The sequence below is a fragment of the Phocoena phocoena genome, chromosome 2 (assembly GCF_963924675.1).
Source record: "Phocoena phocoena chromosome 2, mPhoPho1.1, whole genome shotgun sequence".
In the NCBI taxonomy this organism is placed as follows: Eukaryota; Metazoa; Chordata; class Mammalia; order Artiodactyla; family Phocoenidae; genus Phocoena; species Phocoena phocoena.
In genome coordinates, this window is record NC_089220.1 from 49,799,193 (window position 1) to 49,826,836 (window position 27,644).

Consider the following 27,644-nt stretch of genomic DNA (forward strand, 5'->3'; position numbering starts at 1 on the left):
ATGTGTCTTCAGACCTGATTTGACCCAGAGAAGGCTTCTAACCTCCTTAGCCAAGAATGAAACTTCCCATTAACAACTTTACTCTCCTACAAGAAAATACAATCACAGTCCAGTAGTTTGACAGCCTAGCAGTTTATAGTTGGAGTTCAGGAAGAGAGAGAAAAGTAAAGACACTCTATATAAGCCAAGATCTTTGCCCTCACTGATGGAAAGATTGGAGAGATACAAGCATTTCCCTATCTTACCTTTATCCCAAGTATTGTACATGGGAATGTGGGTGTGGCCATTTATTTTATATATATATATATATATATATTTTTTTTTTTTAAGTACGCGGGCCTCTCACTGCTGTGGCCTCTCCCGCTGCGGAGCACAGGCTCCGGACGCGCAGGCCCAGCGGCCACGGCTCATGGGCCCAGCTGCTCCACGGCACGCGGGATCCTCCCAGACTGGGGCACGAACCCGTGTGCCCTGCATTGGCAGGCGGACCCTCAACTACTGCGCCACTAGGGAAGCCCTAGAGGTATTTTTTTAATTGAAGTATTTCTGATTTACAATATTAGTTTCAGGTGTACAACACAATGATTCAATATTTTTTATATATTATGCTCCACTTAAACTTATTACAAAACACTGGCTATATTTCCCCGTGCTGTACAATATATCCTTGTTGCTTATCTATTAGAAAAGATTCTTGATTCAGTGGATACTTGGATTAGAAAAATGGTTGAGTGGATACTAAATTTTCCAACTCTGCCATTATGATTTTGCCAAAATGACAAAATGGTGCTTGTTATAAGGTAGGATAATTGCTCTGCTACTGACCTGGAACTGAAGCGTGCCACAGACTTTTTTTTTTTGGCAACCTGTTCTTCCTTTCCCTTCCTCACTGCTAGTGGCTGGGAACAATGTACTGTAATTCATGTATGTTCTCAGCGTCTTTAGTGGGATGAAATTTATGTTAATGATAAAGTTTCCAGAGTCTTCAACTCAGGAAAGCTTAAGGTCTGGGGATCTTTTTTGGGCTGCTAATGAGTATGGCTGGCCCCAAGGGCAGATCCGGGTTTTGTGGCGCCTGACACCTCCGCACCGCCACAGTTTGGGGGCCACCATTAAGAAAACAATGCAAAAATATGGGAAATTTTACCAAAACGGTATGAAATTTTTGTGAACACATAGGGGCTCATGCAAGTGAAAGACCTTTAAGTTCAAACTTGATTAACGTTGCCATCTGCCTTTTTTGGCCCTACTGTGTGCTAAGGGCTTCCCACTCCTCACTTCCTTCAGTCCCCACAGCACCACGCTATGAAATTGTTACATATACAGAATAGCCATGTAAACACAAAATACATTAAATATCTTGTCCAGCCGGAAAGCCCCTTTCTCTACAAATCCCTATACTGCTTCCCATGACGGAGTCCTGGGGCTCGAGGAGTGGCATCGAGTCAGGATTGTCTCGGGAAGATCGAGAGGAGGGAGAGTGTGTGTAAAACGCAGTCAGTGAGTTGCGGAGTCTGTCTGGAACGTGCACCCTGCAAGCGCCCAGGAGACGCGCACTCCTGCGAGGAGGCCTCCGCTCCCGGCCAGCCCCTTTGCCCTCTCCGCGGCGCGCATGCTCCTTGCGGGGCTGCTCCAGCTACAAGGGATAATGAGCGCGGGGCGGAGGGGGCTGGCCGAGCCGCGCTTGCTGGGACCCGGAGCTTGGCGGCGGCCCTGGGGCGCTGTGCGCGGCTGCTGAAGGGGCGGCGGCGGCGGTGGTGGTGGCCAACGTTGTGCGCACCAGTGTGGCTCTCTCGCCCGACGCGCGCGCCCGGTCTGTCCCCAGGGCCCTCTGGAGGTGACTCGGGTGGGCCGGGCAGGGCGGCGTTGCCGGTTGGGAGGGCGGAGATGAGGCGATGAGGAGACAAGCCGCCGCCGCCGCCGCCGCCGCTCTCTGCTTGCCGCGGCCGTAGCGGGAGTCCGAGGAGGGGAGAGGCCAGCTGTACCCCTGCCGGGTTGCGAACCCAGACAAAGGAGGAGGAGCCGCCCGAGAAGCGGGCCAGCTCCGCCGGGAAAGGAGGCCACCGCTTCGGTCGCAGCCGGGGGCCGTCCGGGTTCACGGGCCGCCGCGCTTCCTCTGCGGACTCTGCACTAGGCGAGGCCGCGGGGCCGAGGAAGCCGCCCCCGGAGCCCCCGCCCGCCCGCCGGCGCCGCCTCCGAGCCGCCTCGGCCGTAGCCGCGGCCCGGGCAGGAGGAGGCGGCGGCCGGCGCGGCGGCCCGCGCCCTGTCTGTCAGGCCACCGGCCCGGCCCGTTTCGGCCCGCGGGCCGACCCCGATGCGGAGGCGCTGCCGCCGGGGCCATGCAGCAGGCGCCGCAGCCGTACGAGTTCTTCAGCGAAGAGAACAGTCCGAAATGGCGGGGACTGTTGGTCTCGGCCCTGCGGAAGGTCAGTGCTGGTGCCCGTGCGGCCGCGGGGCCCCCCAGGGAGGTGCCGGGGCAGAGGCGGGAGGCAGGCGGGCGGGGCGCGCGGGCCGCGGCCCCTCGGACGCTCTTACGGGGAGCTACACGCTCTCGCCGCGCTCGGGGCCCGCAGGCCCCTCATTTTCTCTCCGGCCGGCGATGGGGGCGCGTGATTGCCTGCTGCGTCCAAAAGGACGTTTTCTCAAGTTCTTAATTGGCCCCGGAAGGAAGGTTTTGTTATGATCATAAAACTGGATTTCACGTTGCAGTCATTTCGTCAGGCGACTTCCGCCGTTGACCAATTTGTTGTCCTCAGGCTGGATTCGGGCAAGAGAAAGTCCCGCTGGTATTTAGACAAGTTTCTAAAACAAAAGCACATTTCTAGCCTGTGTAATTACTTTTAATTAAGTTCCTTGGGGCTGTTCCCTTAGTCAATTTGCTCGTGAAGGTTGTCCACTCACCTAAGAGGTGGTGACTTTTCTTTTTGTAAGATGGATGTGTTTCTCGAGAAATGTCAGTGAGCCATGATATTGCTTTGAACAATTCTTGAGGTCAACTTAAAGTGCCTCCTCCCTTCCTGCAAAAGGCGTCCCCCCTGTTTACGAGAGATTTCCCTTGTAGAATTCGGTCAGTTTCTTCACTGAGTGCGGTTTAGCACTTAGAATCATTTTAAGGGGACGAAAAAGGAGCAGCTCATAAAAATGAATCTTTTAAGTTTGGGTGCATCACTAGGGTGCATCTCTCCTGTAGATGGTGTCAGTTTTCGTCTGCATTTAGGTAATAATCATACTATCATTTTTATAATAAAACCTTTTGTAAGGTCAAGACATTTAAAGAGTGTAAATGGGTGCAGGAGAAGATACCATACCTACTGAGCGTGGGTTTTCCTTGCCAGTGATTCAAACTTAGTCCCTTCTACCTTTTGTGGAAAATAACCAAGAATAAATTTTAAAATAATAAAGAATAAACATTAATTTAAAAGGCTGCCCTTGGAAAATAAATCTTCATACGTTAAATTTCTACAAGTGAAAGGAAGTAGTATATTAAATTAAAAACATTTTCCTCATTCATTCAGAGTTTTAGATTTGCCATTATTTTCATAATTCTTACGAAGAGATACTGCCTCCCTTGGGCCAAACACCAGCTAGTATCTTTTTAAAGAATTTGGTGGAGGTGGCTAGGAGCAGCTAGACAGTTATCATTTCACAGATATATTAGGTGTTAAAAGTATTAAATTGACCTTCCTTTTGTGGGCAGCCCGATTCTATAAGTAGAGGGAAAGAAATGGAAAGCGTGCTGAGTGGTGATAATGAAAAGCAAAGGGGGAAATGCTTAGATAGTAATTAAATCTTCCACCACATAGAAAGAAGTGTGAGTACAGTTATCAGGTAGGTCTGTATTGTTGGCCGTGTGAAGTAGGTCTCCACCTACTAGTATTTTCTGGTAGCAAATAGAATTTGAGTGTGTGTTGCATAACTTATTCAGTAGGTAGCTTTGACCCTAATAATCCGTCATGCACAAATACAGATTTATATCTTCAGGTTAGCCTGGAAACAAAGCCAGCATTAGCATCCAATCCTAGTCCATTGCTTTGAGTCTGGTATTTTGCATTTATGTGTTGTGCTTGTTTTCTTGGAACTCAGATGCCTTGTAGATCTCTATTTTCTTATTCCACAGTTCTTATACATCCTTTGCTTATGGAATAAATACAGCAAAGAAAATCTGGTCTTTTGAGGTGAATTCAAGAAGCAGTTTCTTTTTAACTTATTAATTTACTGTTATTCTAGAATTGAGGTACCTATGGAAGACATTTTTTATGTTTTTGGAAAGTTTTTGGTGTTCATAATTCAGATTATATTCAGTTTTGTGGTATTGCAACATGTAGGTTTGTAGTGCTTGCTAAGAGTTTTAGTTCTTAAAGAGCTCAAGGTTCACTCTTTGAAGGATGAGTTAAATTCTGGTCTATACTTGCCACCCTTGTCTTTGTACACTGAGAACTCCTACCACTTACGGGGAGGCTCTGTCTTCACATTTAAGGCATCTAGAATTTGGTTTCCTTCTACCAGCTGACCAGATTGTTACAAAGACTGCTAGGATTAATAGTAGATGCAGCAATAGTATTAGACTAGTAAGATTTTTCTCCTCCAGTTGGTGTTGCCATCACACATGTGTACGCTAGCTTCATTTAACATTTATTGAACACATTTTAGGTACTTGGCACCAAGCTGGATCCTAAGAATACAAACATGAATAAAAGTAAAGGCCTTGCCCTAAAGGTGTTTACCACCTAGACTGAAAATTATAAACTTTGAGGTTTTGGTTTATGTAAATGAGATAGCAGTTATGAGCTCAAGGTTTTGTAAGGATATCTCTGTGTTTGAAAAGAACAAGGTTGTTTAATTAACTCTGTGAGGTTAGTTCACTTGGGCATCTTGATGGAACCTCCAAAACTGTTAAAATATAATTTTCAGAAAGGTAAAGTCACAACTCTCATACCAATGTGAACGAACATGTATCAGTAATTTTGATTCAACTTACTACTTAATGAGGGAACTCATGAGATCTTAGAACCACTTCAAATGAAAATTGGAGGAGGTAGGTATTTATAGGCAACTTAATAAAAGAATATTAAAGTAAGATTTTGGGGTTGGACACAAAATTTGTTAATGTCCTACAAGAACATAAGCAGTAAATTTGGGATTGTCTTTCCTGCTGATTAGGTTTTGCATCTGTACCAGACAAAAATCTCTAAGTTAATCTGATCAATTTGTAAAATAGCCCAGTCAGTAGAAAGTAATCAAAGGTTCAAGCATAGCACTGTACTGAAGAACACCTAGTTATCTCTTTTGCTTATTTTCCAGTTTTGGCTGATTTTTCTGGAAACCAAAAAATACATATATTTGACCAAGTTCCTATTACTGACTGAAAACGCAAGGGATTTTTTAAAACCAGCATTAAATATTCATTTCACTATGTAGAAGAAACACAAGCATTGAGAAATAGATTTAAGAAAAAATAATTTTGGAAATAGAAATGTGTTGTTCTTTAACTTTTTGTTTTGTTGTGCTGCTGTTCTTTAACTGTTAAAACAGAACTTCACCTAGGACACTTAAGTACATACAGAACTACAAAGGGTAAAGTAGAGCTAAATGACACTGCTAATGGATAATACATGCATTGTTAACATTACTGCTAAATTATATATCTTTCCTAAAAGAGCCAGAGACATAAATGCCTTCATCACTATTCCCCGAGAAGATTGAAGCTATCATATTACTCGGAGGAAAAAAGAGTGTGGGGTATATTTGTAAATGCAGCTTATTACCTGTGTCTTTGAAATGCCTGTGGTACTTTGTGCATGTGCTATTCGATTGTATGCTGAGAAAAATCAGTGTAGGCATTCTATATATGGGAAACATGCCTAATTAGCAGGTTTTTTAGTCCCTGGTATTTCCGTGGTAGATGCCTTTTCTGTAAGGCCTTATTCACCAGGCTAGACAAGGAAGAGAAAATGTCTGTCGTCTTATTATCTGTAGTTACAAATGTCACAGAGAGCTAGAAAGAATTGGTAGAGTTACCTTGTTCCTGAGTCTAATTTCATTCAGGTTAAATATCGATCTCCCACCTCAACCATTATAGTTTGCTCTTAGATATCTGTTAAAATTCAAGAGGTGTGAATGTTTGAGTTAATTAATAGCAGTCTGTGGCAGGGGGGGAATAAGGTTGAGGGTTTTGATTCAGAAATGCTTTTGTGAAATCTGAAAGAGTCTAGTGTTTATGCCTTTGTACTAATATCTCTTGGAACTATATTAGAAGATTGTGCTGGATCTTTCCTGGGGCCCAGAAGAAAAGCCTGGGGGTCCTTTGAGAAAATGAAATTGGTGTTACTGACATAAGAAGGTCAAGGAAGGCTTCTTTAAGGAAGTAACATTCATGCTGAGCTCTGGAGGATATATTCAGATATTTATTGAGTGCCTCCTGTGTGCCAGGTGCTATTCTTGATACTGAGGTTGTAGCAAGGCCTTGGTCTCATGAAGCTTCCATTCTAAAGGGCTGTGGCAGAGAGGCCTGGGAGAGACAGACAGTAAAGAAGTTAATTATCTGAAAGATTAATAGGAATTAACAAAACAAAGAAAGGGGAGAAAGGATTTGAGCCCTAGGGAAAGGTAGGAACATGACTTGATTTAAAGAACCAAGACCAAGTGAAAAGGAGATGAGGACTTCCCTGGTGGCGCAGTGGTTAAGAAGCCGCCTGCCAATGCAGGGGACATGGGTTCGAGGCCTGGTCCGGGAAGATCACCCATGCCGCGGAGCACCTAAGCCTGTGTGCCACAACTACCAAGCCTTTGCCCTAGAGTCCGCAAGCCACAGCTACTGAGCCTGTGTGCCACAACTACTGAAGCCCGTGCACCTAGAGCCCATGCTCCACAACAAGAGAAGCCACCACAGTGAGAAGCCTGCGCACCACAACAAGCCTGCGTGCAGCAACGAAGACCCAACACAGCCAAAAGTAAATAAATAAATTTATTTTTTTTAAAAAAAGGAGATGAGCTAGTTGAGAGACTCTAGTGTAGACCCAGGTTAAGGTCTTTACCTGTGAATAGGAAGGCCTATAGGGTTATTTATGTGACAAATTAATTAGATGAACTTGATCAAACTTGCTTCTTTGAAAAGATCACTCCAACTAAAAGGAATAGGAGAAACTATGATTTTTGTGACATGAGACCTGTTCTGGATTTCCTAAAGCCACTGAATATAATAGTAGAACTCTAGGGAGTCATTTGGAATTATTCCAAACTAATAATGACCCAAACTGACCCAAGGGGTTCAGCCAGAACTGGATGAGCGTTAGGAATGCGTTTTAGCTTGCTGCATTTAGCTTCGTCTCAGCCATGATTTAGTAGTCTTCTTCTATTTTCAGTTTAATTTTGGTATGGTATATTTGGAGCAATAATATTCCATTAAAGTGTTTTATGCTGAGTATCCAAAGCATTACTTGTGTTACCACTTGACATAAATCAAGTGTATATCTTTTTGTTAACCATGGCCTTTCTTTCAAGGGAGCATTAGTTTGATTATATCCTCTGTTAGCCTGCATATTTGAATCAGGAAGGAATTTTAATGGAAGTAATGGATTTAGCATTGTCTCATGGAGTTATGTTAAAAATTAACAACCTAAAATTCTTTTCTTTTTTTACATAAGAACATATAGTAAGTAGAAAGCTTTTGAAATGTGTAAAGTGTTATACACTTTACATTTTAATGTGTAAGTAACACAATGAAAATAACATCAAGATCTAGATATGAGCACTACTATGATCTCCTCCAAGTAAAGGTTTCTTCATCAAGACACTTTGTAAACTCAAATACTACTTCTTACTTACATAGCACTTTGTAATTTTTTCTTTTTTCTTTTTTTTTTTTGCCGTACGCGGGCCTCTCACTGTTGCGGCCTCTCCCATTGAGGAGCACAGGCTCTGGATGCGCAGGCTCAGTGGCCATGGCTCACGGGCCCAGCCACTCCACGGCATATGGGATCCTCCCGGACAGGGGCACGAACCCGTGTCCCCTGCATCAGCAGGCGGACTCTCAACCACTGCGCCACCAGGGAAGCCCCTGGTAATTTTTTCTTAATTGACCCATTAGCAGCATTTAATAGTTTATTTCTTCCTCCTTTTTGAAATCTTTCTCATTTGGCTTCCAGGACACCAAACGCTGCTGGTTTTCTCCCTCTCTGACTCCTCCTCCTAGTTCTTCTCCTTTGTTGATCTCCTCATCTTCCCATCTACATCATCCTGACCTCCCTGGAGCTTAGTCTTTGGACTCCTGTTTCTATTTACAGTAGATTTCTTGGAGATCCCACCTAGCCTCATTGCTTCACATTTCATCTCTATCTGATGGTTTCCAATTTATAATTCTGGCTCAGGTGTCTCTCCTGAGTTTGGATATCCAGTTTCTTTCTTAACACTTCCACAAAGATGTGTGATAGGCATCTCAACTAATACTGAGCTCTTTCTCTTCCCCTGAAAACTTGCTCCTTTTGTAACATTTCCAACATTAGTAAATGGCTACTCCATCATTCTAGTTGCTCAAAATATTGAGTTATTCTTAAATCCTGTCTTTCTTTTATAACCCATATCTAATCTGTCAGCAAATCCTTTTAGCTCTACTTCACACTATAGCAATATTCAGTCACCATTTCTCACTCTTCCACTTCTACCACCTGGGAACACTCTGGGAGTATCAAAGTAGCCTCTTAACTGGTCTCCTCTCTTCTACCCTTGCCCCATTCAGTCTTTTCTCAACACAATAGAGATAAGTGGGATCATGTCACTCCTTTGCTCAAACCTTGTTCGGTGCTTCTCAGAATAAAAGTCGAAGTCCTCCCAGTGGCCTGCTAGGCCCTCTGCAGTCTGGTATTTCCCCCGCTTCTCCTTTTACCGCACTGACCTCATTTACTACTGACCTTTTTTTGCTCAACTCGTGCACCACACTGGCTTCCTCGTACCTCCAACACATAGACATGTTCTAGTCTCAGGGCTTTTGTATTGTACTTGGAGTTTCTTCTGCCTAGAACAACCTTCCTGCAGATAAAAACATGAGTGGCCCTTTTACCTCCTGTAAGTCTTCAGACAAACATCATCTTCTTGAAGAGGCCTTCTCTTGCAGCCTGTCTGCACCTCCTGCTTCCTGGACATTCATATGTAAATGTTCACAGCATGTCCCAATCCAAGCTTATTATCATCTTCCCTAAACTTAACGTCTCCAGTATAAATGACACAGTACTCAGTTCTCAAGCCAGAAACCTAGGAACCTAGGCATCATCTGTTCCTTCCCTCTCACACCAGGTTCATGTCTAATCAACACCGAGTCTTGATTCGTTCTCTTAAAAGGAGTTTTCTAACTTTTTTGCTATGTATCCTAAAAGAATTTTGAAAAATTTGTAATTTTTATGTTGACATCTAAAAATTTTCATCTTTAAGTTTAGTTTCAGAAGATATAGTTTTATATGTTTTCTAAATACTGATGTTTTAAAATAAAATAGTCCCATTAGTCTTTTAAATGTACCCAATATACACTACCAAATGTAAAGTAGATTGCCAGTGGGAAGCAGCTGCATAGCGCAGGGAGATCAGCTCTGTGCTTTGTGACCAGCTAGAGAGGTGGGATAGGGAGGGTGAGAGGGAGACACAAGAGGGAGGAGATATGGGGATATATGTATACTTATAGCTGATTCATTTTGTTATAAAGCAGAAACTAACACACCATTGTAAAGCAATTATACTCCAATAAAGATGTTAAAAAAATAAAAGGGTAAGATAATTTAAAAAAAATGTACCCAGTGAAATACACACCGTTCATCCTTTTAAAATACACATGACAAAGTACTTTTTTTTTTTTAGTACTTTTTTAATGGTTGGAAATTTACATTGTTCTTTTTTCTCTGTGAACTTTTCATTCTAGTTTCCCCACGTAATTACATTCTAATATAATATTTATTTTATGTTTAAAAGTCTTTGATCCCTCCTTTGTATTTATACTTCTTTGCAACAAAAAAATGTCTATATACTGAATTTTAAAAAATTTCCCCAATGACCATAAAGCTTTAAAACTTCCTTTTGGGTTGAGTTATTAGTAGTCCATAGTTGATCAAAAGAACATAAATGTCATGAATTTTGAAAAATAATAATCATAAAGCACCTGACTTGAAAAATGACTTGTTACCTGATCTTTAGAGTTATTCACTTTTTCATTTTCTAGATTTTCTAGGACTTGTCAAATGACTGATTATTATTACTGCTACTTTTTCACTTTTTTAATTTAGAAGTACCTTGTTTAGTCCAATATACCCAAGAAAGATTGGGAAAATAAAAATAGTATTAACTTCAATATACCTTAGCCATGACAATATTTACTCATAAGATGTATTTTACTTTATCACGCTTTTTTTTGTTTTTGTTTGTTTGTTTTTTGCGGTACGCGGGCCTCTCACCGCTGTGGCCTCTCCCGTTGTGGAGCACAGGCTCCGGACGCGCAGGCTCAGTGGCCATGGCTCATGGGCCCAGCCGCTCCGCGGCATGTGGGATCTTCCCAGACCGGGGCATGAACCTGTGTCCCCTGCATCGGCAGGCGGACTCTCAACCACTGTGCCACCAGGGAAGCCCTACCTTATCACACTTTTAAAATACATTTTCATTGAATCCTTGGAGCTGTAGATCTAGCTTATTGTATTAATTTTCTGTTGCTGCATAACAAATTATCAAAAACTTGGTGGCTTAACACAACACACATTTATTATCTCACAGTTACTCTAAGTTAGAAGTCCAGACATGGCTTAGCTGGATTCTCTGCTTTGGGTCCCATGAGCTGAAATCAAGGTTTTGGCTTGGGCTGCAGACTCATCTGAGGCTCGGGGTCTTCTCCCAAGGTTATGTGGTTCTTAGCAGAATTCATTTCCTTTCAGTTGCCTGTCTGAGCCCCTCAGCTCCCAGAGGCTGCTGCCATTCCTTGCCATATGACCCTCCCTATAATATGTCAGTTTGCTTCTTCAAAGCCAGCAGAACTGCATCTGCTGCTGTCACTTGTCTCACACTTCTAGACCCTCTTTTGAAGGACTCACCTGATTTAGGTCTGGCCCACCCAGGGTAATCTCCCTTTTGATTAACTCAAGATCAACTGATTACAGACCTTAGTCACCTTTGCCATATATGGTAATATTATCATAGGAGTGATATCTCATCCTATTCACAGGTCCTGCCCACATTCAAGGGGAGAGGAGTGTACAGGGCATGTATACCAGGGGTGGGAATCTTAGAAGCCAGCCACCTTAGAATTCTGCCTACCACACTCACTCATTTTATGGAAAATATCCCCACATAACCTAATTGGTAAAGTCAATTTAGTTGTCAAGCCAACCAGCCTATTGTATTTATCTTGTTCAGACAAAGTCTAACTTAATTTTTCAATTCAAATGAATGTGTTAATACATGTCACATGCCAACCATCTCACTTCTGAATTAAAATTGTAAGATAAGAAAGATAGATAAGGTGTGAAAACTTGCTTTGAATTTTTTCTCCTGAATGAAATAAGGTGATGTTGCCTGTATTTAGTTTTGTTTGTTTGTTTGTTTATGGCTGCTCTGTGCAGCACGCGGGATCTTAGTTCCCTGACCAGGGATCACACCCATACCCCCTGCAGTGGAAGTGTGGGGTCTTAACCACTGGACCGCCAGGGAAGTCTTATTTAGTACTTTTTAAATATGCTTTCTTTTCTTTGTTCTCATGAGCTTTCCCCTGCATTATAGTGTATTTTTTGACAGTAGGCTAGGGGATAGAAGAAGCAAGGTTAAATGAAAAATATTTATCATTGTCTCCTTGTTTTGTGTCATAGAATTTATTTATTTATTTATTTATTTATTTATTGCACTGCAGAGCAATGCACCATAATGAGATTCAGGATAAGTAGGAGATCTGCCTTTCTTCAGTTAAGTGGGAGGAGGGCAGTTGTGGAGATGTGGGAAAGGAGAACCTCCTTTATTTACTCCTTGAGTGCAAGTACCTTGCCGGCAGATCTTCTTTAAGAAAGAGTGCATATAGTAGTTTTGGTAGTATGCCTAAGGACATGGGCATTTGGCCCAGGGAGTCTTAAACTTTGACTGAATACTTAGTAATAGTGATCTTTTCCCCAGGTCATAGGAAAAAAAGCTGCTATTAATTTTTTTCAGTTTTATTTTTTTCTCTTAAGTTTTTCTTAGGTCTGTGGTATGTGCTGCAGTTTATTTGCTAATGAGTAGTGCAAGATTGTAAAGTAAATGAACAAGAGATATAGAGGTTTTACAGGGAGAACTGCTTATGATACTTTTTTTTACTTACAAACATGTGCCTATAGTTTTAAGTTTTATAGTCATTTTTATTAACATTCTTCTTGCTTACTATGATGAAGTGTAAGTATCTTAACACTTCATATTCTTCTAAGAGCACTGTGACTTCCAAATGCTCTGCCACTGGAACAAGTTGGGAACCATTGATCTAGCCTGTACTTTCTTGGCCTGATTGTATGGGAAGGTACTTACAGTTCATTTGCCATTTCATTCCAATCAAGGAAAATTTTAATGACAAAACTTTCAGTTTCAGCTAATAGTCTTTCCTGTATGTTTTGATTGTTTTATGGTAAGCCCTTACCTAATACTAAGCTAAATAGAATGAGATTCCTGGCCTGTACTTTCTGTATTTTAAATAAACCCACCTTGGGGACTTCCCTGGTGGCACAGTGGTTAAGAATCGGCCTGCCAGTGCAAGGGACACAGGTTCGATCCCTAGTCCGGGAAGATCCCACATGCCGCGGAGCAACTAAGCCCATGCGCCACAACTACTGAGCCTGCGCTCTAGAGCCTGCAAGCCACAACTACTGAGCCCATGTGCCAACTACTGAAGCCCGCACACCTACAGCCTGTGCTCTGCAACAAGAGAAGCCACTGCACCGAGAAGCCCGCACACCGCAACAAAGGGTAGTCCCTGCTCGCTGCAACTAGAGAAAGCCCGCGCGCAGCAAGGAAGACCCAACGCAGCCAAAAGTAAATCAATCAATCAGTCCACCTTGAAAACCTGTCAAGAAAGCACCTAATTAAGAACAGTAAATCTAAGTGGGAAGTGAATATTAATGGACAGTGGGAATAGAGGAACATACAGTGGGAATCCCCTCATTTATAATGTTATATGGGATAACTGAGTCTTCAGGTACGTATCCAATGAAATAAAACCAAAGTTAATGGAGTTCTTAATTTTTCCCAGTCTCTGAATTTCAGCAAGTTCAGAGAATCTGTTTGCTACCATGAATTTATTTAGCAGCTGTTTACTGAGTGCTTGCTTTATGCAAAGCATGGTGCTAAATTACCTTTGTGTTAGGAATAAAGGAGTGGGGAAATAGGAAGAGACCAAAAACATAAGAAATAGTTCCTGACCTTAGTTTATAGTGTACAACTGTGGTTTCAATTCTTGATTATACACCCTGATCAGAAAAATGCTACCTCAGAATATTGATTTTTATATTATTTTAAATAACTTATTTGAGAATTAACATACAATAAACTGCACATATTTAAAGTGTACAGTTTGATAAGTTTTTATGTACGTATACTTAAGTGAAACATTCATAATAAAGATAGTATAGCCTTCAGCCCATAGATTTCCTCTTGACTCTCTATAATTCTCCCTCCCATCCCTCCTGACCTCTAATCCACAAGCAATCACTGATTTGCTTCCTATAACTATAGATTGCTTTTTCTAGAGTTTTTTGGTAATGGAACCACACAGTATATATTGTTATTTTTGCCTGGCTTCTTTCACTCAACATAATTATTTTGAGATCCATCCATGTTATTGCATACATCAATAGTTCATTCCTTTTTATTGTTCAGTAGCATTCCATTGTGTAGATATACCACTTTTTTTTTTAAGATTTATTATTTATTTATTTAATTTATTTTTGGCCGCGTCCAGTCTTAGTTGCAGCATGCAGGATCTTCGTTGAGGCATGCAGGATCTTTTGTTGCGGTGTGCAGGCTCTTCATTGTGGTGCATGGCCTTCTCTCTAGTTGTGACGTGTGGGTTTTCTCTTCTCTAGTTGTGGCACACAGGCTCCAGGGCGCATGGGCTCTGTAGTTTGTGGCACGAGGGCTCTAGTTGAGGCGCTCGAGCTCAGTAGTTGTGGCACGCAATCGAACCCACATCCCCTGCATTAAGGCGGATTCTTTACCACTGGACCACCAGGGAAGTCCCCACTTTTTTTTTTTTAATCCATTCACTTGTTGATGTACATTTGGTTTTCATATCTTGGCTGTTAAAAATAAAGCTGTAAACGTGTATACAAGTCTTTGTATGGGCATATAGTTCCTTTTCTCTTGGGTAATTATCATCGAGTGACTGGATCAGGTAGTAGGTGTGTTTAACTTTTTAAGTAACTGTCACACTGTTTTCTATTTGAACTGTTGTACAGTTTTACATTCCCACCAGCAACATATGAGAATTCCAGTTCTTCCTGCCAGCACTTGGTATTTAAATTTATTTCTAGCCATCGTAATTAGGGTATTATAATGGTATCTTGTTTTAATTTGCATTTCCCTGATGATTAATGATGTCAAGCATCTCTCCTGTCCTTATTTGCCATCCATATATCTTCTTTGGTGAACTGTTTGTTCAGATCCCTTGCCCTTTTTTGTTAAGTTGTTTGATTTCTTATTGTTGAGCTTTGAGGGTTCTTTATGTATCTAACTATAAATCCTTTATATACAAAGATTTTCTTTCAGTCTGTAGTTTTTTATTCTCTTAATATTACCTCTTTAAAAATAGCAATAAATCTTTATTGGGATTTTTTTAACAAAATAATTTTAAAACAAAAAACCCCACATGTAAACAAAGTAAATAAAGTTAATTGGCATTATTATATATATATATATACATCCAAGGATCAGAACAAATTCTGGGTTAACATTGCATAATCCAGTAAAATGTTTTGAACCATCAATGTTCAGGGTAACTGTATTTAATACTATCAATAATGATACCTTATCTTTGAATACTATAAAATAGTTTATAGATTATAGTTATGGATAGTATTTAATACTATCAATAATGATACCTTATCTTTGAATACTATAAAATAGTTTATGGATTATAAACTATATAGTTTAGGTTTTCATTCTTCCCATGAATCCATATGCCACATGTATACTAGTCCTAAAATGTATTTATGTTGTCACTATTAGTCCAAAATATCCATCATCCCAAATTAACCAGGTTACAATTATCCGATCTCCAGAATTTTTATGGTGAGATGTGCTAGAACCCATATATGACAACTTCATTTTTCGAAACTAACCTAATTCTAAATTCTGTCTAATCTTCAACTTACTCATTTTCTATATATACATTAAATACTATAGCACCTTCACCTTAGAAAGTATAGTCAATACATTAATACACATTTAGTCAATAATTTCTGACAGTTATAGCTTATTTACCAAGAAAAAGTGCTAATTTTTGTTTTAAAATTTAGTTCAAGTACTGTCATAGTAGTGTTATTTAATTGAGAATGATGGCTTCAACTTAGAGCGTTCAATGTACACATTAATATAGTTTAAAATTAAAGAATTAAATTATTGCTATGGAGAAAATCTCAGTTCTTGAAAGACCAAAATATATTGTTTTATTACTATAAAATGTTACTAGTTCATTGTCTGATTCGCTGATTATATTCAATTCACTCTTAATATTATCTTTTGAAGAGCAAAAGTTAAAAATTTTTAAAACTTTGCATGAACGAGCAAAAAAATCATTTGTCTGTATTTGTGTTTTTATTTCTGGATTCTCTATTCTGTTGCATTGGTCTTTTTTCCTATCTTTTAAAATTTTATTTATTTTATTATTTATTTATTTGGCTGTGCAGCATGCAGGATCTTAGTTCCCTGACTAAGAATCGAACCTACGCCCCCTGCAGTGGAAGGGCAAAGTCCTAACCACTGGACTGGCAGGGAAGTCCCTTTTTTCCTATCTTTACATCAATACCACACTATTTGGATTATTGTAGCTTTATAAAAAATCTTGGTATCAGGTAGTTTTAGCCTTCCGACTTTGTTCTTTTTCAGAGTTGTTTTGGTTATTCTAAGACCTTTGTATAGCCATAGGAATTTTAAAATTAGCCTGTCAATTTCTACCAAAAAAAAAAATCCTGGAATTTTGATAGGGATTGTGTTGAATTTATAGATTATTTGAGGGAAATTGACATCTTAACAATATTGAGTCTTTAAACCCATACAGTTTAAATTTTCATTTATTTAGGTTTTTAAAAATTTCTATGAGCAATATTTTATAGTAGTATATCTTTAGGATGAAATTTGCTGCTTTTTCTTTTTAAATTGAATTTTAACTCTTACAACAAACAAAACTAACAGTATTCTTAATTGGTGTTTGAGGCACTTGCATCCTTGCAGAAATCTTAGCAGTGGAATAAAGAATTTGACATAAGTAAATACACAGACTGTGTATCCAGAGGGATTTATTTCTACATTGTACCAGAAACTCAAATGACAGTTGATTGAACAAGTGCACTAGCAAGATTTTTTTATTTGATTGTGAGTATGGAGGACTGAAAAAATATATATATTAGGAAATAGCATTTCCAGAATTTGTCAAACCTAGTATTTATCAATTTAAAAAATAAAGTTTAATGCTTTTATATGTGTCTATGCATGAATATATAGTATTATGACTATTCTCTTTACAGTGTGTGTATAAGGAAGTACCTTCTGGCAATTTGAAAATACGGTGTAACTAAAATACAGGTCTGACTTGTTAATCTACTGTTAAAGATTGAAAATTATTTTCATTGCTCTTTTTCTGACCAGTCTTTCAGAAAAATCTGAAAAATGAGTTTGTTCTGATGTGGTAATTTTATGTTGATTGTCTCTCAGGGTGCTGAGGTAGTAAATACTGTGAAAGTACACAATATGGTTGTCTTTCATTGTCATCTTGATGTCCTTATTAGTATTTATGTCTGGGATTTTTTATTTTTGCGGTACGCGGGCCTCTCACTGTTGCTGCCTCTCCCGTTGCGGGGCACAGGCTCCGGACGCGCAGGCCCAGCGGCCATGGCTCACGGGCCCAGCCGCTCCGCGGCATGTGGGATCCTCCCGGACCGGGGCACGGACCCGTGTCCCCTGCATCGGCAGGCGGACTCTCAACCACTGCGCCACCAGGGAAGCCCTATGGCTGGGATTTTAACACTGTATATTTGTTTTTATGACTTTTCATATTTGCAGTTTAACAAGTTTAGTATAAGAAACTCAGATGCTCAGTATTAAGGTTGCTTTGTAGGTTATTTACTAAAATCATAATCATAGAAAAAAATCCATTAGACATTATCTTAATTCTCATGCACAGTCATTTTTACTGATTAGGGCCCTTGGCTTTTATGGAAGGGTGTTATAACAAACAGCCTTATGAACTCCAAGCTGAACTTCCAATATAAATGTTTATTTTATATTTTTAAAAATGTCTGTTGATCTAATAGAAATACATGGTAGGATGTAATTAAGTTTCCTCTTATTATATGAAAGAAGTGCAGGTTGTAAGAGGAAAGATTTATTTCTCCCAAATCTATTTGGAATTTCTAAAGAAATATAAAGCCAGGTTTTTTGGATGTTAGTCCTATATGAATTTCTAATTGCCTTATTTAAACTCTTCTTATCCAGACTTCTTGAAGAAGTAGTTTTTAATTATTGTCTCCAGTTTCATGTGTCCTTCCTCTTTCTCACTTCCCCACTTACCATATTTCCTTGTAAATTTCTTTGTATTTTATCAAAAGTATTCATGGAAAAAAAAAGATAAATAGCTCTATAAGGCTTGTTACGAAAAAGAGCATTACCTCCTCACTATTGACAACATTTTTTGCTTCCTAGAGGCAGTCCCTTTAATTTTTCAAAATGATTCATTTCAGTATTCTGTGTCTCTAAGGGAAAAAAGTGCTTCTATTGCTACTTATGACTTTTCTGTTTTGGGCATTATCTGTTGATTTCCTACTCTAGAAGGTAAGGATTTAATATTCTTCAATACACATATACATTCCCCCTCCAACCACATATACTTCCTGTCTCTCCTCCCACCCCATGGTTATATCTTAATTTTGGTTGGATCAGTATTCAGAGTTTATAGTATTATGACCATAAATAATGACCATATACTATACTATATGTTATTTATAGTTAAACCACTTTTTCCTTACTACCTAACCTTTTACTGAAGTTAATAATTGTCTTATTTTCTTGTTTGTGTATTTTCTGTGTATTTATTAATTTAAGCTCAAACTCTCTACCAGTTGTTTAAATATCCTCTCAAGAGTTTTAGATCCATCAGGTACTCTGATAATTTCATCTTCTTGAGATAGATTCTCTTAGAGCCTTCTGATCTGCTCTAATCATACTGATGACCTTTATGCCTGTTGTACAGCTCTCATCTTATAATTTTCCCTTACTTCATCCTGGGCATTCCTTTGGCTTTTCTTCTGTATTGGTTCCTTTGTTTTTTTTTTTCAGGACTGTCACCACTGTAGTTCTTTTTTTAAAAAAATAGATCTTTATTGGAATATAATTGCTTCACAATACCGTGTTAGTTTCTGTTGCACAACAAAGCAATATGCATATGCATACACATGTCCCCATGTCCCCTCCCTCTTGAGCCTCCCTCCCGTCCTCCCTATCCCACCCTTCTAGGTCATCGCAAAGCACCAAACCGATCTCCCTGTGCTATGCTGCTGCTTCCCACCAGCCAACTATTGTACATTCAGTAGTGTATATATGTCGATGCTACTCTCACTTCGCCCCAGCTTCGTGCTCCCTCCCCATGTCATCAAGTCCGTTCTCTATGTCTGCCTCTTTATTCCTGCCCTGCAACTAGGTTCATCAGTACCATTTTCTTTTTTTAAGATTACATATATACATGTCAGCATACGGTATTTGTTTTTCTCTTTCTGACTTACTTCACTCTGTATGACAGACTCTAGGTCCATCCACCTCACTACAAATACCTCAGTTTCATTTCTTTTTATGGCTGAGTAATATTACATTTTATATATGTGCCACATCTTCTTTATTGATTCATCTGTAGATGGACACTTAGGTTGCTTCCACGTCCTGGCTATTGTAAATAGTGCTGCAGTGAACGTTGTGGTGCATGTCTCTTTTTGAATTATGGTTTTCTCAGGGTATATGCCCAGTAGTGGGATTGCTGGGTCATATGGTAGTTCTATTTTTAGTTTTTTAAGGAACCTCCATACTGTTTTCCATAGTGGTTGTATCAATTTACATTCCCACCAACAGTGTAGGAGAGTTCCCTTTTCAACACACCCTTTCCAGCATTTATTGTTTCTAGCTTTTTTGATAATGGCCATTCTGACCAGTATGAGGTGATACCTCATTGCAGTTTTGATTTGCATTTCTCTAATAATTAGTGATGTTGAGCATCTTTTCATGTGCCTCTTGGCCATATGTGTGTCTTCCTTGGTGAAATGTCTGTTTAGGTCTTCTGCCCATTTTTTAACTGGATTGTTCGGTTTTTTTGATATTGAGCTCCATGAGCTGTTTGTATATTTTGGAGATTACTCCTTTGTCTGTTTCATTTGCAAATATTTTCTCCCATTCTGATGGTTGTCTTTTTGTCTTGTTTATGGTTTTCTTTGCTGTGCAAAAGCTTTTAAGTTTAATTAAGTCCCATTTGTTTTTATTTCTGTTACTCTAGGAAGTGGATCAAAAAAGATCTTGCTGTGATTTATGTCAAAGAATGTTTTCCCTATGTTTTCCTCTAAAAGTTTTATAGTGTTTGGTCTTACATTTAAGTCTTTAATCCATTTTGAGTTTATTTTTGTGTATGGTATTAGGTAGTGTTCTAATTTCATTCTTTTACATGTAGCTCTCCAGTTTTCCCAGCACCACCTATTGAAGAGGCTGTCTTTTCTCCATTGTATGTTCTTGCCTCCTTTGTCGTAAATTAGGTGCCCATATGTGCGTGGGTTTATCTCTGGGCATTCTGTCCTGTACCATTGATCTATATTTTTGTTTTTGTGCCAGTACCATACTGTCTTGATTACTGTAGCTTTGTGGTATAGTTTGAAGTTGGGGTGCCTGATTCCTCCAACTCTGTTTTTCTTTCTCAAGATTGCTTTGGCTAGTTGGGGTCTTTTGTGTCTCCATACGAATTGTAAGATTTCTTTGTTCTAATTCTGTGAAGAATGCCATTGGTAGTTTAATAGGGATTGCACTGAATCTGTAGATTGCTTTGGGTAGTATAGTCATTTTCACAATATTGATTCTTCCAATCTAAGAACATGATATATTTCTCCATCTGTTTGTGTCATCTTTGATTCCTTTCATCAGTGTTTTATAGTTTTCTGAGTACAAGTCTTTTGCCTCCTTAGGCAGGTTTATTCCTAGGTATTTTATTCTTTTTGTTGCAGTGGTAAATGGGAGTGTTTCCTTAATCTCTCTTTCTGATTTTTCGTTGTTGGTGTATAGGAATGCCAGAGATTTCTGTGCATTAGTTTTGTATCCTGCAACCTTAACCAAATTCACTTAATACTTCTAGTAGTTTTCTGGTGGCATCTTTAGGATTTTCTATATATAGTATCATGTCATCAGCAAATAGTGATGATTTTATTTCTTCTTTTCCAATTTTATTCCTTCTCAATTCCTTCCAATTTGTAGGCTTTCTCTAGTTGGGGCGAGCGGGGGCTACTCTTTGTTGTGATGTGCGGGCTTCTCATTGCGGCATTGGCAGGCAGACTCTCAACCACTGCGCCACCAGGGAAGCCAGGCAGGTGGATTCTTTCTTAACCACTGCACCACGAGTGAAGTCCACCAATAATGTTTTTTATGAGCCTTCTTGTACATGTCTTCTGGTAAACGTTTGTGCTTATTGCTGTAGAGCAGTGCTGTCCAATTGGAATATAATATTAACCACATATGTAATTTAAACTTTTCTCATAACCACATTAAATATATAAGAAGACACAGATGAAATTGTTTTAAATAACGTATTTAACCCAATAAATCTAATCATTTCAGCATATAGTCAACATAAAAATTATTGAGATATTTGACATTTTTTTTGTGTGCTAGATCTTTGATGTCTGGTGTACATTTTACTCTTATAGCCCATCTCCAGTTCAGTAGAACTACATTTCATGTGCTCAGTAGCCACATGAGGCTAGTGTCTACTGTACTGGACTGTAGAGTTTTAAAGGATATAAAATATTGAGTAGTACAATTACTGAATCATAGGGTATGCCTATCTTGAACTTTAGTAGTTGATGGCAAAGTTTTCCAAAGTGATAGAGCCATTTTGCACGCCATTGGCAGTGTGTGAGGGTTCCCATTTTTCTACATAATCAACAACATTTGGTATTATCACACTCTGGGTAGTAATTTTTGTGTTCTGTTTAGTAAATCCTTTTCTGTCCTGAGGTCATGAAGATAATTATCTTGTTTTATATTATCAGAACTTTATTAGGTCTATTTATTTAATAGGTCTAAAATCAACTAAAATTGATTTTTGTATCGAGTGTGAATAGGAGTTGATTTCATTCTTTTCCATATGGATATCCAGTTGTTCACTATTCATCGACTTGCCCCAGTGTCCCTCAACAATCCTCCCCCTGCCCATAATGCCACCTTTGTTGTACATCAAGGGTCTGTATACCTGTGGGCTTGTTTCTGTACTCTCTGTTCTTTTCATCTGTTTGTCTATCATTTTATCAGTATCACATTATTAAATACTGTAGCTTTGTAATAAATTCCAATAATAATTGGAGCAAGCACTTATATTTCTTTAAGAGTATATGACTGATTTCTTAGCATTTTGTATTTCTATATAAGTTTTGAAGTTATCTTTTCAATTTTAACCAAACATACTGTTTGGTTTTGACTGTGATTTTATTAATTCCATGGATCAGTTGGAGGAGAATTGATATATTTACAATATTAAGTCTGATAATTCATGAACATGGTATTTTATTTCATTTATTTAGATCTTTAATTTTTCTCATAGTCTGGTTTTTCTCCCTAGGAGTCTTGTACTTCTTATCTAAGATTTATTCCAAGATACATGTTATAATGTTTATTCTATTGTAAGTGATATTATTTTAAAATTTTATTTTCTAACTTTGTTACACAGAAATAACATTTTATTTTTATGATTTGAAATAATTTATGTGTACCATATTTTTATTTTCCTTCATGGGTGTATTAGTCTGGGATCTTTAGAGAAACAGAAACACACACACACACACACACACACACACTCTTATAGAGGCAGAGAAGTGCAGATCTGCAGTCAGTAAGCTGGAGACCCAGGAGAACTGATGGTGTAATTCTAGTCCAAGTTCTAGTCCAAAAGCAAAAGAAGACCAAAAACCTGTCAGGCAGAGAGAGAGAATTCTTTCTTACCCAGCCTTTTCTTCTATTCAGGCCTTCAGTGGATTGCATGAGGTCCACCCACTCTGGGTAGCGCAATCTGCTTTACTCAGTCTACCAGTTCAAATGTTAATCTCATCCACAAACACCCTCAGAGACACCCTCAGAAATAATATTTAACCAAATATCTGGGTACCCAGTGGCCCAGAAGTTGACACATCAAATTAACTATCACAGTGGGCAGTCAAATCATCTGCAGATTTGTTTCTTCTTTTCTGATTCTTATACTTTCATTTTTCTTGCTGTACTTCACTAACCAGGACCTCCAGTACAATGTGGAATAGAAATCATAATAGCTAGTATCTTTGCCTTTTTCCTAATCTCAGAAGGAAAGCTTTCAGTGTTTTACCATTAACTATGGTGTTTCTTGTAGATTTTTGTAGATATCTTTTACCAATTTCAGGAAGTTCATTAAGAGATTTGATTATGAATGAATATTCAAACTTTTATGTGCTTTTTCTACATCTGTTTAAGATCATGTTATTTTTCTCTCTTATTTAATCTGTTAACATGGTGAATTACTTTGCTTGATTTTCCAACATTAAGCCAACTTAACATTCCTAGGATAAATCCAGCTTGGTCATGTTGTATAATTTTTTTAATATATTACAGAATTAAGTTAGCTAATAGTTTATTTAGGCTTTTGTTTCTATGTTCATGAGTGAAAACGAGCTGTACTTTTCATCTTTTTGAGTTTTTATATCAAGGCTAGCCTCAAAATAACTTGAGAAGTCTACTTATTCTTTTACTTTTTTTCAAGAAATTTTGCTTAAGATTGTTGCATTTCTTCCTTGAATGTTTGATGAGTTTGTCAGTGAAGCCATCTAAGGCCATGCAATGAGCTATAAAAGCAAGTCTTAACATATTTCAAAAAAAATTGAAATCATAGAAGGTATGTTTTCTGACCACAATGTGATTATTCTAGAAATTGATAAAAAAGATAACGTGAAAAAAAAAGCCCTGTATTTAGAAATTAAGACGTATACTTAAAGTATTTAAGTATACTTAAATTCTAAAAGTTAAAGAAGATACCATAATGGAAATTAGAAGTTATTTTGAAATGGATGACTGCAAAAATATTCCATATAAAAATCTGTGGGTTTTTTACAAAAGTAGTTCTTAGACAAAATATACATATTGCAAAAGAAGAAAGGTTGAAAATAAGTATCCATCCCAAGAAGTCAGAAAAAAAGAATAGATAGCAGAAGAAAAAATGAAGATGAAACATATAAATGAAATATAAAACAAACATAAAATGGAGAGCATCAACAAAGCCAAAAGTTGGTTCTTGAAAAGATTAATAAAGTTGATAAACCCCAGAGAGACTGATCAAGAAAAGAATGGACACACAAATAACTGATATTAATGAAAGAAAAGAATTCACTGAAGTTTCTATGAACTTAAAAATGCAAGAGGCTATAATGAACAATTTTATGCTAAATTTTGAGAATTTAGATGAAGTGGTCAACTTAATGCTGTTTTCTTTGTGGGAAGATTTTTAACTACCACATCAGTTTTCCAAAATAACTATGAGACTTTTAAAATTTTTTTCTTATTATGTCAGTGGCATTGATATCCTCCTAATACCATGCATTAGAGCAATACTTTTCTCTTAATCATTCTTTCAGCAGATATTTACATGACACCTACTATAACGCTAGGCACTATTTTTCTTTTTCCTCATATTCAGTTTGACTGGATTATTTTTTAGGACAGATTAGTAGATTCTAATTTTAAGAAATTTAACAACAGGGACTTCCCTGGCAGCCCAGTGGTTAAGACTCCGTGCTTCCACTGCAGGGGGTGCACGTTTGATCCCTGGTGGGGTGCTAGGATTCCGCATGCTATGTGGTGGGGCCAAAAAAAAAAAAAAAAGAAATTTAACAACAAAAGAGGCTCAGCACAGCTGTGTGTTAACGGAAAGCAGCATATACCATTGTAAAAGAAATCTGACTAGCACCTACTTCATAGAGCACCTCTGTAACGTGTAAAGCAGTATGATTATTCAGGGATACCTCTGTTGCTAGGGTTCATGACCTAGTGTTCATAGACTTCTAGTAGGTTTGTTTTATTTATTTATTAACTTTGCAGCAGGTTTTTATTTTTGCTTTATATCTATTACAGTGTTTGAAACCTAAAGAAACACATTTTCTCTTCAACTTTGGATGTGTATATAAGTATCATTTGTCTGGACTCAGCACTCAATGCCTTGATTTCTTGGCCTATATCTGCTCTGAAATCATCAAGCTGTGTCTGTCTACCCAGGGGCCCCGAGAACAAGAAAAACAAGAGCCAGAAGTTTATAGTTCTTAAAAGCAAATAAATTTGGAAAGAAAAATGTGAGGAAAAAGGTTTGATTCACTTTCGTAGAGTCTGTAGCTAGGAATCCAAGCTGTTTTTGAGGGATATCTGGTCTGTCTCGGGTAGCTGGAACCTCATACATACCCTCTTAGATTCTTTAGTGGTTCAATCAAAGACAGTTCCCACAAAAGCTGGCTAAAAGAGCCAATACCCAACTCCAGGGCCTGGGTTCTTGGCATGGCAGTTTTCTCTTCCCAAACCCAGAGGCCAAACATCTGACCTACATAGGGGAGCAGGGCTAGAGTTCAGCAGAGGGGTTCAGGTGTGTGCTAATGTGGACATCGGCAGTCAGGCTGGCCCAGAGTAATGAGGTGGGCCCAGACGCACTGAAGACCTTTATGACATACTACACAATCCTTTCTCCCAGTGTTCTGGGCCCCAAATTTAATGGTGCCTATTCTTTTTATTGTTTTTAATTTATTTTTGGCTGCTTTGGTTCTTCATTGCTGTGCGCAGCTTTCTCTAGTTGCGGTAAGTAGGGGCTACTCTTCGTTGCAAGTGCGCGGACTTCTCATTGCAGGGGCTTCTCGTTGTGGAACACGGGCTCTAGGCACGTGGGTTTCAGTAGTTGTGGCACGTGGGCTCTGTGGCTTGTAGGCTCTAGAGTGCAGGCTCATTAGTTGTGGTGCACAGGCTTAGTTGCTCCACAGCATGTGGGGTCTTCCCTGACCAGGGCTCGAACCCGTGTCCCCTGCATTGGCAGGCGGATTCCTAACCACTGCACCACCAGGGAAGCCCAAATGGTGCCTGTCCTAACTCACAGCCAGGTTTGATTCTTCACATAGCCCAGGCCTGATGCAAAATGCCCTCCCAGAGGAAAACTAACAGCTTTAATTTACAGACCTACTTGGTTTGTACTGACCTCAAAATTCTTCCTTCCCCATGGTCTTCACCTAGGGAAGGCTAGGGAACAGACAATGGGATGAACGAATCCTTTATGAAGGCCTTGGCCAAAGAGCAGCTATTGCCTACCACATGGATCCCCGTAGGGCCAAATTCTTGACTTGTTGGCTTAACAAAAAAAATACAAAAGTTAAGACAGGAAAAATACTGGACAAGATTGGTCTAAAATGTGCAGTCCTACAACAGCTGTGGAAAAAACCTACTCTGAGCAATTTCTCCGTCTCACACGCACTTATTTCCAGGATAGTCCTACCTGGAAGATAGTGCTACTAGTTGTGAGCCTTTCCTGTGGTTCAGTGCGCTGAGGCTTGCACCCTTCACCAGCCTGCCAGGGAGACAGACAGGCACATACATTCCTAGGCCCCCAGCCAGCCTCCTCTCCCTAAGTGTCCCTGCGGTGCCTGCAGGGAGCCGGAGGATCTGGCTCCTTGCCTTCAACTGAGAGCCCAGAATCTGAGCCCACAAGATGAATCTGCTGAGGAATATTCAGGATGCTGGACACCAAGCTGAGCGAGAAGAGCTTGGGGAGGAGAGATGTGGCCTGAACAGCCGAGCTGAGGCCTTCAAAGAAGGGCATGGGGGAGGAGGGGGGAAGTATTGCTAGGCATGCATCTCCTTCCCTTCTGTTTTGCTAGAAACAGGTAACTTTAGAGTATAGGGGAAGACAGGTAGACATGAGAAAATGGAAATCCAGTTCCTTCTGCTAGAGTTTTCATTTTAAACTGGTTTGGCTTGAGAGAAGTTGAAAGTTCGTGCCTGAGGGCCTTCTTTCTCTCTTCCTTGACTAAGTATGATAGCAGCTATAATCTGAGCAGTTCAGCTCTAAAAAATAGGGCTCTTGGAAAGAGGCTTCCAGGGAGAAGAGAATAGAAGGAGTAGTCTAAGGGTTCTAGGTAAGGGGGAGCACAAAGGGTCCCTGAATGCTGAAGTCATCAACACCTGTTCCTTGGAAGGGTCACTTGCACCTACTGGCCCAAGTAACCAGGCTGGCCAGGTGAGGGTGGAACCTGAGTGGTTCTAACAGAAGGTTGCAGCCAATACCAAGGCCAGTCAGTTACTTGGGATAGCTTGGAACTGAAGGCAGGCTTCTAAGACCAGAGATCCTGTTAACATTAGAGAAGATGGTGTGGCGGTCAGATGCCCAGAAGGGCTGGCAATAAAGAGTAGCTGTCACTGTTCAAAACAGTATTTGAAAGCTTTAGCTAAGAAAAAGACTCCTTGTCCCTTTAACCCACACCTAAATATCTCAGACCCACCAGAGATCTTAAAATGGACATAGCCATGTGCCAAAATATTAAGATTCCAAACACATGTCTTCTCAGGCTATTCCCTACAGCAGGTTGGGGAGCCCTTCCATCCCTGTAATATCCATTCAGAAATCTGTCAGAAAGCCTCTGACTTCACCTAGGCCAGGGTCTGGAGTCCAGATGGGGGCTGCCCACGAAGAGTGGCTGTGAAGCCTGGGCTAAAAAATAATATTTTGCTTCCCAAGATAGCCAGAGGAGAGGAGGAGATGGAAAAGATGATGTTACTGCCTCTGTGGGCTGGGAGAACTTCACCTGTTGACTGAAAAGGGGGTCAGAGGAATATAATGGGAAAACATGGTCTGAGGAAGACACTAACAAAGGAAAGCTCCTTGAGGCCACATTTATCTGATGAGAAATTTGTCCTCATGTTGTGCCCTGGGAGACTTCAGCCTTTGGAGTCCTTGTAGAAAACAGGCTTCAAGCAGTAGCTGATGATCAAAAAGTCTTCTATTTGGTACCCGGCCCAGATCTGAAGCAAAAGTAGATTTGGGAGGAACATTTGGGGAAGGCCGGATGGATATGTATGTCTCACAATAAGAATTTGGCCCCAATGTCAGGGACTTAACTGTTGCTAGAGATGTACAAAGTAGACCTCACTAAAATGCTCTGCCCTTT

General features: G+C 39.6%; 1 protein-coding gene across 2 annotated transcripts in view; it reads left to right on the forward strand.

The window, feature by feature from the left end:
• Positions 1–2,339: 2,339 nt before the first annotated feature.
• SOS2 (SOS Ras/Rho guanine nucleotide exchange factor 2) overlaps positions 2,340–27,644 on the forward strand; it is a 97,823-nt gene continuing 72,518 nt past the window's right edge. For both annotated transcript variants that reach the window (XM_065871318.1, XM_065871319.1), the window contains exon 1: positions 2,340–2,426. In XM_065871318.1, coding sequence (XP_065727390.1) covers positions 2,340–2,426 — 87 coding nt within the window. The remainder of the gene's footprint in view (positions 2,427–27,644) is intronic.